General features: G+C 44.0%; 1 protein-coding gene across 2 annotated transcripts in view; it reads left to right on the top strand.

The window, feature by feature from the left end:
• The window catches only part of nhej1 (nonhomologous end-joining factor 1), a 297,043-nt gene that overhangs the window by 59,879 nt on the left and 220,037 nt on the right, over window positions 1–17,127 (top strand). For both annotated transcript variants that reach the window (XM_043694287.1, XM_043694288.1), the window contains exon 5: window positions 6,890–6,948. In XM_043694287.1, the coding sequence (XP_043550222.1) occupies window positions 6,890–6,948 (59 nt within the window). The remainder of the gene's footprint in view (window positions 1–6,889; window positions 6,949–17,127) is intronic.

Here is a 17,127-nt window from a genome sequence, read left to right as displayed (position 1 = left end):
TTGCGGAAAGCGGAAAGGGGTGGGGAGGGAAATATATCTCTGGTGGTGGGGTCTGTTTGGAGGTGGCGGAAATGTCGGTGGATGATGCAGTTTATGTGAAGGTTGGTAGGGTGGAAAGTGAGGAACGGGGGTGTTCTGTCCTTGTTGCGGTTGGCGGGGTGGGGTTTGAGGGCGGAGGTGCAGTATGTGGATGAGATGCGTTGGAGGGCATCTTTGACCACATGGGAAGGGAAATTGTGGTTCCTAAAGAAGGAGGCCATTTGGTGTGTTCTGTGGTGGAACTGGTCCTCCTGGAAACAGTATGGCGGAGGCGGAGAAATTGGGAATAATGGATGGCATTTTTGCAGGAGGTAGGGTGGGAAGAGATGTAATCCAGGTAGCTGTGAGAGTTGGTAAAAAAATGTCAGTGTCAAGTCGGTCAACATTAATGGAGATGAAGAGGTCCAGGAAGGGGTGGGAGGTGTCAGAGACCACCCCCATTCACCTATTGTACTCTTTGCCACCTTCTCCCCAGCCCCACCTCCCCCCCCTCCCCCCTTCACCCCCCCATTTATCTCTTCACCCTGGAGGCTCCCTGCCTCTATTCCTGATGAAGGAATGCATCAATTCGAGGCAACTCACAGTCACTTCTGCCTTGTAGAAAAAGATGTGCAGAAGTGTCAAAATATTCAATGAAGGTTTCAGCAGCAGAGTGACTGGGAGAGGGGCATGCCTAAGAGTTTATTGGTGATGTTGGTGTACCAATGACCTGCCCATGGTTACAGACTGCCCCTGAATGCCCACGTGGGGAAGGATGGCACCAACTCCTGCAATGCTGAATATACCATGGCTGCCTGGATACGTTTTCCTTTCTTTTAATTTGTTCATGATACGTTGGTGTCACTGGCTAGGCAAGCACATTGTAATTTCCATGGAGAGAGTGGCTGTGAGTTGTCTTGAATTGATGTATTCCTTGGTTGTAGGGGCACCCACTGTGTTTTTAGGAGGGAAGTTCCAGGATTTTTGTCCCCGTGTAAGTGAAAACACAGCAATGTAACTCCAAGTTAGGACAATGTATTGCTTTGTAAGTGATGGTGCTCCATCTATCTATTGCCCTTGTCCTTCTTGGGTTTGGAAGGTGCTGGCAAAGGAATGTTGGTGACTTTAAAAAGTGCGTATTGCACACTGCTGCCATTGCATCGGTGGTAAAAGGGAGTGAATGCCTACATACTGGATGGGGTGCTGCGTCTGATTGCATATTAGTATCGGAGCAGGAGGAGATCATTCAGTCCCTTGATTCTGTTCCACCTTTCAATAAGACCATGGCTGATTTGTGACCCAACTTCATTTTCCTTTTTTCAACTTTGATGGGATGTGGGTAATATTGGCTGGGCCAGCTTATATTTGCCATCCCTAACTGTCCAGAGAGTAGTTCCGAATCAACTCTGTTGCTGTGCGTCTGGAGGTTACATGTAGTCCAGACCAGGTGAGGATGACCTGGCATTAAAGAACTAGATGGGTTTTACAACATCATCAGTAGCTACATAATTGTCATTCTGTTAGCTTTTCTTTCGTTTCAGATTTTTGTTAAGTACAAATATCACAATCTGCCATGCTGGGATTTAAACCCAAACTCCCAGAGCATTAGCCTGAGGATCTCGATTACAAGCTCAGTGACTTTAGCATTATGCCACTATCTCCCCTTGTATATAGACCCATATGCCTTTGGTTTGCAAAAATCCATTAATCCCCAATTTTTGACTAACAATAAAGAAAACAATTCCAAACTTTAATCTGAATGATAAAATAAAGCCATAAAATTCAAGGAGGCTCTGAAGAATATTCATCGAACGTTAACTCTGGTTTCTCTCCACTGATGCTGTCAGACCTGCTGAGTTCCTTTAAAAATAACTGTTTTTGTTTGATCTGAAAGATCTGTTTTTAATTTTCCAGCTATGTTCAGCCCTAGACTCCTATATACAATTGAAATAGACTTCCCATGTAATATGCGAGACATAAATTGCAAACTACACCCATTGGATATTTCAGGTATGGCAATTAATGCCAGGAATTCCTCAGGTAATGACTTGTTAGCTGAAGGTACAACTGGCAGTGGGTCAGGATGTTCAAGGTTTCAGAATCCAAGGGTTGCAGGGATCTCAGGAAGTTGTAGGAGCTGGAGGAAGTTAGAGATGGGGTGAAGATTTCCACTGAAGTAACATTGAAGAAACAGTGAAACATTTCCTGGTCAGGATGGTGTGTGGCTTGGAGAGAAATCTTGCAAGTGGTCACGTTCCTGTGCATCTGCTGCCCTTGTTCTTCTGGATGGTAGAGATCATGGGCTTGGAAGGTGCTGATGAAGGATCCTTAGTGAATTGTTCCACTGTGTTTTGTTGATGGTACACATTGCTGCTACGGTGGTGAAAGACGTGAATGTTTAAGGTGGTAGATGGGGTGCCAATCAAGGAGACAGCTTTGTTGTAAGTAGGATAATATATAATCCCTCCAGTGTGGAAACAGGCTATTCAGCCCAACTAGTCTACACTGAGTAGCATCCCACCCAGACTTATCTACCTATCCTATCACCCTGCATTTCCCATGGCTAACGCACCCAACCTACACATCCCTGAGCACTATGGGTAGTTTAGCATGGCCAATGCACCTAACTTGCACATCTTTGGACTGTGGGAGGAAACTGGAGCACCTCATGGAAACCCATGCAGACACAGGGAGAACATGCAAACTTCACACTGTCGTCCGAGGGTGGAATCGAATGAAGGTCCCTGGCCTTGTGAGGCAACAATGCTAACCACTGAGCCAGCGTGCCATACTAGCTTCAACCTAATTGAGAGTTATTGGAGCTGAACTCATCCAGGCAAGTAAAGAATATTCCATCGCACTCCTGACTTGTGCCTCGTAGTTGGCAAACAGGCTTTGGGGAGACAAGTGAAGGAATTTCTCCTCACCGTAGTCCAAATGGTTTTAATCCCCATATTCTGAGGCTAAGACCTCCTTCCTGGAGGAAACAAGCTCTTAATTGATGGACCAATAGTATCAGCTGCGACTGGGAGTTTACATCATGGGACCCATCTCTAGGTCTTCATGTTATTTGGTCTGCCTGGCTGTCTCTTAATCTGCATAGGGCCCAGTCTGTGCATCCTTGGTTTTTGCATGGGTCAGTAGGCATGCCTGTCTGTTAGTCAGTTTAGTGTGCCTCTCAGTCAGTCGGTAAGTGCCTGTGGTGTCTGCGTGCATGCCTGTCAGTCGGTTTGTCAGTCTGATTGTCTGACATTTAGTTGTTCAGTCTTCACCCTGGTCGCCAGGGGTCTGTGCATCTGACATTTGATTGCTTGGTCAGTGGGCATGTCCTATGATTGGCAAGTCAGTCATTGTACCTGTTGGTGGTTCAATCTTTGCATCAGTCACTTGGATGGTCTGTCCACAAGTCAGGCTGCCTGCAGGTCGGTCAATCAGTCAGCTAGTTGCCATGTATCTGGATGTGTATGTGTCTGTGCTTGATTGGATGTGGGGGTGTGTATGTCTGGGTCTGTGTGTGTGTTTCTGTCTATGTGCCTGCCTGCACGTGTGTCTGCCTGTGTAACAATCCCCTCTCCCCAATGAAAACAAATGCGTTATTTTAACATTTTTTTCCCGAATGTTTCGAATTGGGGACGTAGTTGATTGGAGAATCCTTCATATTTACAGGAAAAATATTTGTCTGAGAGCAGTTGAAGTAATATCATTCCTGCCTTAAACTACAGTGCTTTGTGTGGGATATGTTGACCTTTCTGTCAGTCAGTTTAAATTTTATATGAAAGGATTTTTCCCCCAAGAAGCATGCATACAGTAAAAAAAAATCCTGGGATTAGGTTTACTGAGCTTAGATGTTGTGTGTCAAATGGGCAAGGAAAATCAAGAGAAATATACCGAGGAATTGTTGATTTTGGAGCGGCTGAGTGTTTACAGTGAGGGGTTCTTGGTGCATATGTTAGTGCAGCTTGTAGTAGTGTGTGCAGTAAAATGTTGATCTTTCTGTCAATCAAGTTGAATTTTAATCAGAATATGATCCAAGACCACAGAAGAAACCTCGGGATTAGGTTCGCAGAGTCTGTGTGACTGTACTGTTTGGGTTGCAAAAAAATTAGAGAAGTGGTTTTTGATTTTTCTTTTCACCCTCCTCCTCCTCTATCCTTGTGCCTTTGAACTGATTGTGGGGGTGGGATTGATATATAATCATGAATCGCCTCTGTTTGTGTTGTAAGAATTCACTTTTGATGCCTCTCAATTGCTCCGAAAGGTTCAGTCAGTAGTTTTGCGAGAAGAGCTGGCATGGAGCCAAATCGGATCACGTGTTGGCTCACCTCAACTGAGGTAGCTTGGAGTCAGTGAAGTCACCTACTGTGGCCCCCAGGCAGGAGACAGAGCCATCAAAGATCCATGTACTTTATTGTACCCATTGACTTCTGTTGAGGAAAGGAAACTCGTGCAATGTCTTCATGACACACCTGTTACGACTGCAGGTTGTCCCAAATCACCTTCCATCCAATTCACTATTTTTATTGTTTGTTCTTGGTTTGTGAACATCATTGGCAAGGCTAGCATAGGTTTCCCACTCCCTAACAGCTCTCCAGAAGTTGGTGGTGAGCCACATTCCTGAACTACTGTAGTCTATGTGGGGTAGGAAATGTGTTGCTGGAAAAGCGCAGCAGGTCAGGCAGCATCCAGGGAACAGGAGAATCGACGTTTCGGGCATAAGCCGCCCTTCAGGAATGGGGAAAGTTTGTCCAGCAGGCTAAGATAAAAGGTAGGGAGGAGGGACTTGGGGGAGGGGCATCGGAAATGTGATAAGTGGAAAGAGGTCAAGGTGAGGGTGATAGGTCAGACTGGGGTGGGGGCGGAGAGGTCGGGAAGAAGACTGCAGGTTAGGAAGGCGGTGCTGAATTTGATGGATTTGACTGAGACAGGCGGGGGGGAGGGGAAATGAGGAAACTGGTGAAATCCGAAGCCTCCAGCAACAGACGTCCCTCCGGATCCTCCGCTCTACAGCAAATCCGAAGCCTCCAGCAACAGACGTCCCTCCGGATCCTCCGCTCTACAGCAAATCCGAAGCCTCCAGCAACAGACGTCCCTCCGGATCCTCCGCTCTACAGCAAATCCGAAGCCTCCAGCAACAGACGTCCCTCCGGATCCTCCGCTCTACAGCAAATCCGAATCCTGAAGAAGGGCTTATGCCCGAAACGTCGATTCTCCTGTTCCCTGGATGCTGCCTGACCTGCTGCGCTTTTCCAGCAACACATTTCCAGCTCTGATCTCCAGCATCTGCAGACCTCACTTTCTCCTCTATGTGGGGTAGGCTCACCTACAGTGCTGTTAGACAGCACGTTCCAAGGTTTTGACCCAGCGACACTGAAGCAACCGTGATATATTTCCAAGTCAGGATGGTGCAGAGTTTGGAATGGAACTTTTAGTGCGCAGTGCTTCCTTGCATCTAGCTTGTCCTTCTAGGTGGGTGAGGTCGCAAGTTTGGAAGGTGCTATGTGAGAAGCCTGGGTGAATTGCTGCAGTGCCTCTTGGAGATAGTACACACTCCTGCTGCTATTTGCCTGTGCTGCAGGGAGTAAATGTTGAAAGTGGTGGATAAGTGCCAACTGGAGGTATCCCATTGCACTCCTGACTTCTGACTTGATGGGGAGATGGGAAATGATCAATTCTGCAGAAAGTTCTCACTGTTGTTGGGAATATGGCAAAAGATTTGCATGTAGTGGAGTCCCATGTTTGTGACCATGATAATCTGGAATCAGTAGTTCAGTTGGTTGGAAGGCTGGTTTACGATATGGGAGCAATATCAACATCATGGCTCCAATTCCTGCACTGGGTGATGTTACCATGCCGGACTCTCCTTACGGCTGTACAGGACATTGGTAAGGCTACATTTGGAGTACTACATATAATTCCAGTCATCATGCTATAGGAAGGATGTTACTAAACTGGAAAGGGTACAAAAAAAAAAGGATTTTACAAGGATGTTACCAAAACTGGAGGGTTTGATTGTATGGAGAGGCTGAATGGGCTAGGAAGTTTTTACCTGGAGTGTATGAGGATGAGGGATGACCTTATAGAGGTTTATGAAAAAGAAGAGGGACATAGGTAAGGTGAATGGCCAAAGTTTTGTTTTTCCCCAGGGTAGGGGAGTACCAAACTAGAGGGCATAGGTTTAAGGTGAGAGGGGAAAGATTTAAAAGGGACCTAAGGGGCAACATTTTTACACAGAGGGTAGTGTGCATATGGAATGAGGGCCAGAGGAAGTGGTGGAGGGGAGTACAATTCCAACATTTTAAACGGCATTTAGATAAGTAGATGAATAGGAAGGATTTAAGGGGATGTGAGCCAAATACAGGCAAATGGAACTAGTTCAGTGTACGAAACCTGGTTGGCATATACGAGTCGGACCGAAGGATCTATTTCTCTCTCTACCAGTCACCTGTCTGTAATATGAGTGCAGCCCTATGATCCAGTAGGACTATGCCAACCAATGATAATCTAGATCATCTACCTATACACGTTGGTTGAAGCACTGAGGAGAACTCTCTTTGAGGCTTGGGTTACTTAAATGTACCCAGGAGTATGTAAATTGGGCAACTCCAACGAAAGGCATGAAGATGTTCTCCTTTTGCTTTTGCATACTCTACCCATTGAGACACAATGTATAGGGTTACCTGGCATCCTCCATCCCACCCCATCTCCAAGACAGCTGGATTCCTCCATGAATTCAGCAAGCCCTCTGACTGCTAGTCATTTCTCTCTGCTCTACATTGACCTGGGTTTCTTCATTATTTTGCTCCACATATTGGAGCAGCAGGAGGCTTTCAATTGATCATTTCCATTCTTTGTCTTTATTTTGTGTGCTTAGATCGCTTGGAGACAGAGACTTTCAACGCTGAGGAGTTTAAAGACCGATTTTTTGCAGAGGTAAGACCAATGGAGTTGATGCCTGTAACACACTTGAGCAATGGTTGGGGTTGGTATGGCTGACTATTGATTGGGAGTTACCTGGAGCTCCTTGTGTCTGTTACACATGGTGAGTCCTATCATGCAGCAATTCCTTGCTGATACCTCTTATGACATGCAATTGTTATATAAACAGGGTGTGCTAGGAATACTTAGCAGGTAGGCAACATCTGTGGAGAGAGAGAGAGAGAGAGAGAGAGAGAGAGAGAGAGAGACGGTTAGGATATACTTCTGCAGAAGAATCATACAAGACTGCAAATGATCACGTTTAAAAAATAAAAAATTCATGTGGCATCTCTTGCTAGGACAGCATCTATTACCCAACCTTAATTGCCTAAAGAGCAGTTACAAGCCAACCACTTTGCTATGGGCCTGGAGTCACATGTAAACTGGACCAGTAAAGAGCAGCAGATTCCTTCCTTGAAGGGTATTTGTAAACTTGATTGTTTTTTATGACATTTAACAAGCGCTGATTGTTATTGAGCTCAAGTGTTACTGTCTGCCAAGATAGGATTTGAATCCATGTTCCCAGAACATTAGCCTGGTGGTCTGGATTACTAATCTGGTGATAATATCACTTTACCACCATCTCTCCATATAACTCTGTTTTTCTGTCTCTCCAGAGATGCTGCCAGACCTACTGAGTTTCTCTAGCATTCTCTGTGTTTGTTCCAGGTTTCCAGTATCTGCAGTATTTTTCTTTTATTAGAGAGGACTAGTTAATATTTTGAGCTAAATAAAAACTGAAAGAGCTGCAGATGCTGTAAATCAGTGACAAAAATAGAAATTGCTGCAAAGCTCGGCATATCTGGCAGCATCTGTGGAGAGAAAGCAGATTAACGTTTTGGGTGAAAACTCCATTCTGAGGAATGGTCACTTGATCCAACGTGTTAACTTTGATTTCTCTCCATTAACCTGCAGAACTTTTCCAGCAATTTCTATTTTTGTTTTTAATGTTTTAAACTATATGTTTCATATACCAAACTTGCACATAACTGCACTTCACAGAATCTGACCGTTTGGCTCATTGTTTTTGCCAGTGTTTATGTTTCACATGAATCTTATCTGCTTAGTTTATTTCAGTTCACCATTTCAGCATCACCCTCTACTGTGTTCCATCATGTACTTCTCTAATTCCCACTTAAGCGCATCTGTTCTTCACGTCAGCTACTCCATGAGGTTGTCAGAACATAGGATATAGAGCATTACAGCGCAGTAAAGGCCCTTTAGCCCTTGATGTTGTGCCAACCTGTGAAACCACTCTGAAACCCATCTAACCTACATTATTCCATTTTCATCCATATGTTTATCCAATGACCATTTAAAGGCTCTTAAAGTTGACGAGTCTACTACTGTTGCAGGCAGGTCGTTCCACACCCCTACTACTCTCTGAGTAAAGAAACTACCCCTGACATCTGGCCAGTGGGCTGAGAAGTGGCAGATGGAATTTAATTTAGGTAAATGTGAGGTGCTGCGTTTTGGGAAAGCAAATCTTAGCAGGACTTATATACTTAATGGTAAGGTCCTAGGGAGTGTTGCTGAACAAAGAGACCTTGGAGTGCAGGTTCATAGCTCTTTGAAAGTGGAGTTGCAGGTAGATAGGATAGTGAAGAAGGCATTTGATATGCTTCCCTTAATTGGTCAGAGTATTGAGTACAGGAGTTGGGAGATCATGCTGTGGCTGTACAGGGCATTGGTTAGGCCACTTTTGGAATATTGCATGCAATTCTGGTCTCCTTCCTATTGGCAAGATGTTGTGAAACTTGAAAGGGTTCAGAAAAGATTTACATGGATGTTGCCAGGGTTGAAGGATTTGAGCTACAGGGAGAGGCTGAACAGGCTGGGGCTGTTTTCCCTGGAGCATCGGAGGCTGAGGGGTGACCTTATAGAGGTTTACAAAATTATGAGGGGCATGAATAGGATAAATAGCCAAAGTCTTTTCCCTGGGCTGGGGTAGTCCAGAACTAGAGGGCATAGGTTTAGGGTGAGAGAGAAAAGATATAAAAGAGACCTGTGGAGGCAACATTTTCACGCAGAGGTTGGTACGTGTATGGATTGAGCTGCCACAAGAAGTGGTGGAGGCTGGTATAATTACAACATTTAAAAGGCATCTGGATGGGTACATGAATAGCAAGGGTTTGGAGGGATATGGGTCGGGTGCTGGCAGGTGCTGGCAGATTGGTTTGGGATATCTGGTCGGCATGGACAGGTTGGACGGAAGGGTCTGTTTCCAATAATTACAACATTTAAAAGGCATCTGGATGGGTACATGAAAAGCAAGGGTTTGGAGGGATATGGGTCGGGTGCTGGCAGATTGGTTTGGGATATCTGGTCGGCATGGACAGGTTGGAGGGAAGGGTCTGTTTCCATGCTGTACATCTCTATGACTCTATATCTATCACTCCTCAATTTAAAACTATGACCCCTTATGTTAGCCATCACCATCCGAAAAAAGGCTTTCCTGCCCACCCTATCTAATCCTTTGGTTATCTTATATGTCTCAATTAAGTCACCTCTCAACCTTCTTCTCTCTAACAAAAACATCCAGTCCCTAAGACCTTCCCTCCATACTAGGCAGCATCTTAGTACATCTCCTCCGCATCCTTTCCAAAACTTCCACATCCTTCCTATAATGTGGTAATCAGAAGTGTATGCGATACTCCAAAACTCCATCAGAGTTTTGTACAGCTGCAGCATGACCTCATGGCTCCAAAATTCAATCTCTCTACTAATAAAAGCCCAACACACCATATACCTTCTTAACAACCCTATCAACCTGGGTGGCAACTTTTAAGGATCTGCACATGGATACTGAGATCTCTCTTTTCATCTATACTGCCAAGATTTTACCATTAACCCAGTACTCTGCATTCCTGTTACTCCTTCCAAAGTGAATCAACTCACTTTTCCACATTAAATTCCATTTGCCTCCTCTCAGCCCAGCTCTGCAGCTTATCTATGTTCCTCTGTAACCTACAGTATCCTTCGGCACTATCCACAACTCTACCAACCTTCGTGTCATCCGCAAATTTACTAGCCCATTCTTCTACCCCCTCATCCAAGTCGTTTATGCAAATGACAAGCAGGAGCGGCCCCAAACCAGATCTTTGCGGTACACCACTGTTAACTGAACTCTAGGATGAGCAATTCCCATCAACCACCACCCTCTGTCTTCTTTCAGCGTCCTATCTCTTATGAGCTTTTCCAACACTTTACCAACAACCGAAGTAAAGCTCGCTGGTCTATAATTACCAAGATTGTCTCTACATCCTTTTTGAACAAGTGAACAGTATTTGCTATTCTCCAGTCCTCCGGCACTATTCCTGTAGTCAATGATGACAAAAAGATCAAAGCCAAAGGCTCTGCATTCACCTTCCTGGCTTCCCAGAGAATCCGAGGATAAATCCCATTTGGCCCAGGGGACTTATCTATTTTCACACTTTCCAGAATTGCTAACACCTCCTCCTTGTGAACCTCAATCCCATCTAATCTAGTAGCCTGTATCTCAGTATTCTCCTCAACAACATTGTCTTTCTCTTTTTCCAGTGTGAATACTGACAAAAGATATTCATTTGCTTGATTGGCCCTAATCTTACTCTAATCATTCTTTTATTTCTGATATTCATATAGAAAGCCTTATGGTTTTCCTTGATCATACCTAGCTCGACCACTTCCTTCTTGCCTGACAGGTACATACTTAACAAGGACTCACAGTAACTGTTCCTTGAACAAGCTCCGCATTTCAATTGTGTTTCTTTCCCCATCCTATGCATTCTAAATCTTATCTAATCGCCTATCCCATAGGTATAACTCTTGCTTTGCGGAATATCCCTTTCCATCACTAAAGTAAACATAACTGAATTGTGGTCACTATCACCAAAGTGCTCACCTACCTCCAAATCTAACACCTGGCCACTTCAAGCTTCACTTTCTAACAACTGTCTGAAAAAAGAAGCTTCTGAATTCCATATTAAACAAAATCTTACTTGCCTAAGTTTCATATGTATGGACTAGTTTTGAAAACTCCCAAATCTCCCCTAATTTTATCCAATCAAACCCTTTTATCATTTTAATGGCATTTTTTATTTTTCTGTCTTCTGGAGGACAAACCCTCACCTGTTCAGTTTCCCCTTATAACTGTGCCCTCTCCATTCCTATATCAACCTTCTAAATCTTTTCTTTAGACTCTATATCCTTTTAAGTTATTTGCTGTCCAACTCTGTCCATTGGACACAAATAAGGTGCCATAGCATATCTTACTTACTTTTCAATTCTATTTCTCTAGAAATGAACTTCCCTGCAAAGTGATTATATTTATCTGGAATGCTACTGCAAAGAGTTTGTCTATCAGTGCCTTTAGATTCCTTTCGGAGTTCTATTCAGACTCCTTTCTCTTTGTTAAGGAGTAAATGCGCGTCCTTGTACTTTCTAAACATGCAGTGCCTCAAACAGATTAAGATTTTCTTTTTCAAAACGAGAAGGGTGAAGGGACTGTGTTTCTGACTCCGGCACAAAACCACAAACCACAAAGCATAGCCAGCCTTGTCCTCTGACTATACTTTGTGCCTGCCGTGTGGGACAGTAATTACAGAGTAGAGCTGCTGAGGTGAAGCCAGGCTGAATTGAATGAAATCTGTGTTATGTGTGCTATCTTCAGAGGGCTTGTAAAAATATTTAAACATGGAATAGAATGGTCAGGTTGCCTTCTTTCGTGTCCTTGATGATGGCAGCAATGATATATTAGTTTCTCTAATGGGGAAATATTTGCAATGTAATTTCCATTTCAGATGTCAAACACTTCTTGGCCAGGTACAATGTGGCGTTAGAGTACAGCCCCTTCTACAATATCCCCAACTAATACCCCCAGGACAGAGACATCATGGCATTAAACACAATGTATAGCCCCTTCTACACTGTCTCCATCAAACACTCCCAGGACAGAGACATCAAGGGGCTAGATACAGAGTAAAGTTCCTTCTACGCTGTCCCCATCAAACACTCCCAGGACAGATACAGCAGGAGGTTAGATACGGAGTAAAGCTCCTTCTACGCTGTCCCCATCAAACATTCCCAGGACAGAGACAACATAGGGTTAGATACTGAGTAAAGCTCCTTCTACATTGTCCTTATCAAACACTCCTAGGGCAAACACAGCATTGGCTTACATGCATAGTAAAGCTTCCTCTATTCTTTTAAACTGAAAGTAAAGCTCTTTCATCTCTTTCAACCTGAAAATAAATACTTATGTGCCAAACAGCAACTAGCAGACAGAGCGAAGCAATTCCATAATTGTACGATCAGATCAGCAATCCTGTTACATTCAGTCGTGAATGGTGGTGGACAACTAAACGACTTACTGGAAAAGCAGATTCCACAAATCTCCCATCCTCAATTATGAGAGACGCCATCATGTCAGTCCAAAACATAAGGCTGAAAAATTTACTACAATCTTCAGCCAGAAGTGCCAAGTGGATAATCCATCTCAGTCTCTTCTGGATATGATGTGGAGATATCGGTGTTGGATTGGGTGGACAAGGTCAGAAGGCACACAACACCAGGTTATAGTCCAACAGGTTTATTTGAAATCACAAGTTTTCAGAACACTGCTGCTTCATAAGGTGACCTTCCCCCGTCGAAGGAGCAGTGCAATGAAAGCTTGTGATTTCAAATAAACCTATTGGACTGTCATGTGACTTCTGATCTCTTCTGGATATTCCTGATGAATGGCCTTTGCCTGAAATATCGATTTTCCTGCTCCTCAGTTGTGCTTTTCCAGCATCCCACTCTCGACTCTAATCTCCAGCATCTGCAGTCTTCACTTTTGCCCAGCATCACAGATGTCAATCTTCAGCTCATTCCATTCACTCCACGTGATATCAAGGAATCATTGTAGGTACGGGGGATTGGTGGCAATGCACCACGGCAGATTCACCACCGGTGATTAGGCACTGCCGGTTCGCCACCAGCGTTTTTCCACTGGGGTCGTTTGACCTCTGGAGACTATTCGCCACCGGAAATAAATATATGTACTGATTGTTTTCCCTCCCGCCTGTTCTTTCATACTTCTCAGTCCCCTTTATTTATACAACTACATACTACATATTGATTTAAAAAAAAGAGGTAAAATAAATATCATTTTGTTGGTTTATATATAAAAATGAGTTACAAACTTTAACCAGAAAAAGGAAATATATTTTAAAAATCTTTTTAATGGCAGTAAAATCTCACATTAATATTAAACAATGAAATTTCAGTTCATTTGATAGTTATGTGCTATTCCTCTAAGATATTCCAAACAATCTCTTTCGCCGTGTTCAAGAACAATTTTTTTTATTCTATCGTTTGCGCCTTGATGCTTTTTGAGCTTTATTTGTGGTGGCTAACCCGCTATCAGCTGTTCCATATATAAATCATGCCCCTTTTGCACTTTCATTAACGTTCCAATACATTTCCATATGGTTGGGTGGTGAGCTCCGAGTTCAAAAGCAATTCTCTGATGAGCGGCTTCAGTGTGATTATTTGTGCGATCTTCGTCATTTGTTGTTGTCTCATAGACTGACCACATATCATGCGGAAACAACGGTGCCCATCAGCTACTGCCACGTCTATTGTAGAGTTGTTACTGAAACAACACAAACACTACCTTAACCAATATAACGACAATTTTATATACTACCAATATTCAAAATATACAACTTACTTGCAGTGGCTAATCATCTTCAGTGGCCAATTGGCGGTGGCTAAGCGTCCTCGGTGGTCAAAGGGCAGTGGCTAATCGTCGGCGGCGAATCTGCTGTGGCGAATGGTCCCATCCCTAGGTACGGGATAGTGCATAGGCTACAGGCCCTGACAACGTTCAGGCAGTAGTCCTGAAAACTTGTGCTCCAGAGCCCACTGCATTGCTACGTCCTGTATGCAAAAAGCAGGACAAATTCAACCCAGCCAATTATCGCCTCATCAGTCTGCTCTTGATAATTGGTGGTGTGATGCAAGGTTACAACCGTGTTATCACATTGCACTCACTCAGCATCATATTGACGGTTTTGGTCTTACCAGTGGCGCTCAGCTCTTGATTTGAATGCAACCTTGATTCAAACATGGACAAAAGCACTGAATTCCAGTGGTGCAGTTGGAGTAACAGCCCTCGACATCAAGGCTGCATTTACCCACGTGTGGCATCAAGGAGCCCTGGCAGCACTGGAATCAACTGAAATCGGCAAAGCGTGCTCTCCATTTCCTGGAATCGTACCTGGAGCAAAGGAAGCTGGTTGCAGTTTTTGGAGGTCAATCACCTCAGCTCCAGGACATCTCTGCAGGAGTTCCACAGGGTAGTGTCCTAGGCCCAACCATCTTCAGCTGTTTCATCAATGACCTTCCCTCCATCCCAAGATCAGAAGTAAGAATGTTTGCTGATGATTGCACAATGTTTGGCATAATTTGTGATTTCTCAGAAATGAAATAGGCCATGTCCGAATGCAATATGACACTTCCGACGTTCAGGCTGATGATTGGCAAGTGACATATGTGCCACACCTATGCCAGGCAGCATTGGAGGCAGTCCAGAGAAATTTATTCTGGATATGGAGGGATTTTCTTATAAGGAGATGTCAGTGTGTTGGGCTTGTAATCATTGGAGTTAAGAAGAATGAGAGGAAATCTTATTTAACCATATCTAATTCTTTGCATACATAACAGGCTAGAACAGGAAGGTTGTTTCCTTTTTGTGAGACGACCACAAGTAATCTCAGGATTGCCCATTTCTATGAGAGATGAGGATTTTTTTTTCTCTCTGAGAGTGGTTGTGCAGTGGAACGTTTTTACTGCAGTGGACTTTTGAGGCTGGCCTACTGAATATATTCAAGACCGAGAGACAGATGTTTAATCAGTAAGGGGAATCGATGGTTATGGGGAAAAGGCAGGAAAGTGGAGTTGAGGATTAACAATCAACCACCATTTCATTGAATGGTGGAGCAGACTTGATGGGCTGAATGGTCTACTTCTGCTTCCATGTTTTATGGCTGTATGACCAAACCTAACGAGAGAATCTAGCTTCCGCCCTGTAAAATTCAATGTCATTATCATCACTGAATTTCCCACTATCAATATCCTGACTGCCCAAATCTTATCCACCATCTACTTTGTCCAACCAGGACAAAGAATCCACTTGATTGGTACCAAGTCCACAAACCTTCACTCCCTCCACCACCGACACTCAGTAGCAGTGTGTACCATCTAAAAGGTGCACTGCAGAAAGTCAACTATGGTCCTTACACAGCACCTTCCAAACTCCCAACCACTGCCATCTGGAAGGACAAGGACAATGCATACATGGGACCATGACCATCTGCAAGTTCCCTTAAAAGCTACTGGCATTCCTGACTTGGAATTTTTTTTCTATTCTTCATTTACAGGATATGATCATCGCTGGCTAAACCAACATTTATTGCTCGTCACTAACTGCTGAGAGGGCAGTTAAGAATCAACCACATTGCTGTATTCCACTTCAAAGTCTTGTAACTCCCTCCCTACACCAAGTGGACTGCAGGGGTTCAATAAGGCAGCTCACCACCATCTTCTGAAAGGCAATTATAGTTTGACAATAAATGTTGGCCCAGCCAGTGATGCCCACGTTCATTGAATTAATTAATACATCCTTGGTACTGACCCTCAAACAGTGCAGTTCTCTCTCAGGAATGACATTAGGACTGTTGCCCTGGGTTATGTGTTTGAGTCTCGAGTGGAATTTGGAACCTGTGCCCTGCTGATCTGAGATGAGCGTGATGTGATGACTTTCATCATCCTGTGTACAATGAGTTAAGATATTGAAGGAATGAAATTCTGGACCATTTTCAAAGTACTTTGTACCACCATGTGAGGTAGCTGCTAGGTTTTTGGATGTAGTAATTAATCAACCACCTCATCTTTACTGACCTTGTGTTGCTGTGTTTCTTGTGCTCAGGTTATAGTTTGAAAATCTTTCATGGGATATGGGAGCCGCTGTCAAGGTGAGCAAATGTTGCCTGACTTGCTGGGCCATTTCAGAGGGCAGTTAAGTAGCTGTGGAGTGACAGTAGGCCAGACCAGATATAGATGGGTGATTTCCTCCTCAAATGAATTTTAATCTCAATGATGTTTGTCACAGTGTTTGCCGTTACTGGAGGACACTTTGAATTCCATATTCAGTACATTTCACATTCCACAGCTGCTGCATTGAGAGTTGAACCTCATTGCCTTAGTCTGGCCTTTTGGGTTTCTTGTGCCGTGTACCACTCGACCACTATCTGACAGTTGATGAGGTCAGTGCTCCTTTAGTCTCACTTCTTTTAATGGGATCCAGATTATAGAACATAGAACAGTACAGCGCAGAACAGGCCCTTTGGCCTTCAATGTTGCGCCAACCTGTGAGCTAATCTAAGCCCATCACGCTACACTATCCCATCGTCGTCCATGTGCTTATCCAAGGATTGTTTAAATACCCCTAATGTGGCTGAGTTAACTACATTGGCAGGCAGGGCATTCCACACCCTTACCACTCTCTGCGTGAAGAACCTGCCCCTGACATCTGTCAAATAGAGTCATAGAGATGTACAGCATGGAAACAGACCCTTCGGTCCAACTTGTCCATGCCAACCAGATATCTCAACCCAATATTGTCCCACCTGCCAGCACCCAGCCCATATCCCTCCAAACCCTTCCTATTCATATACCCATCCAAATGCCTCTTAAATGTTGCAATTGTACCAGCCTCCACCACTTCCTCTGGCAGCTCATTCCATTCACGTACCACCCTCTGTGTGAAAATGATGCCCCTTAGGTCTCTTTTATATCTTTCCCTTCTCACTCTAAACCTATGCCCTCTAGTTCTGGACTCCCCGACCCCAGGGAAAAGACTTTGTCTATTTATCCTATCCATGCCCCTCATAATTTTGTAAACCTCTATAAGGTCATCCCTCAGCCTCCGACGCTCCAGGGAAAACAGCCCCAGCCTGTTCAACCTCTCCCTATAACTCAAATCTTCCAACCCTGGCAACATCCTTGTAAATCTTTTCTGAACCTTTTCAACTTCACAATATCTTTCCGATAGGAAGGAGACCAGAATTGCATGCAATATTCCAACAGTGGCCTAACCAATGTCCTGTA

The sequence above is a fragment of the Chiloscyllium plagiosum genome, chromosome 7 (genome assembly GCF_004010195.1).
Source record: "Chiloscyllium plagiosum isolate BGI_BamShark_2017 chromosome 7, ASM401019v2, whole genome shotgun sequence".
Taxonomy (NCBI): Eukaryota; Metazoa; Chordata; class Chondrichthyes; order Orectolobiformes; family Hemiscylliidae; genus Chiloscyllium; species Chiloscyllium plagiosum.
Note: the sequence above shows the minus strand (reverse complement) of the source record. Positions and strands in the feature narration are given on the sequence as shown.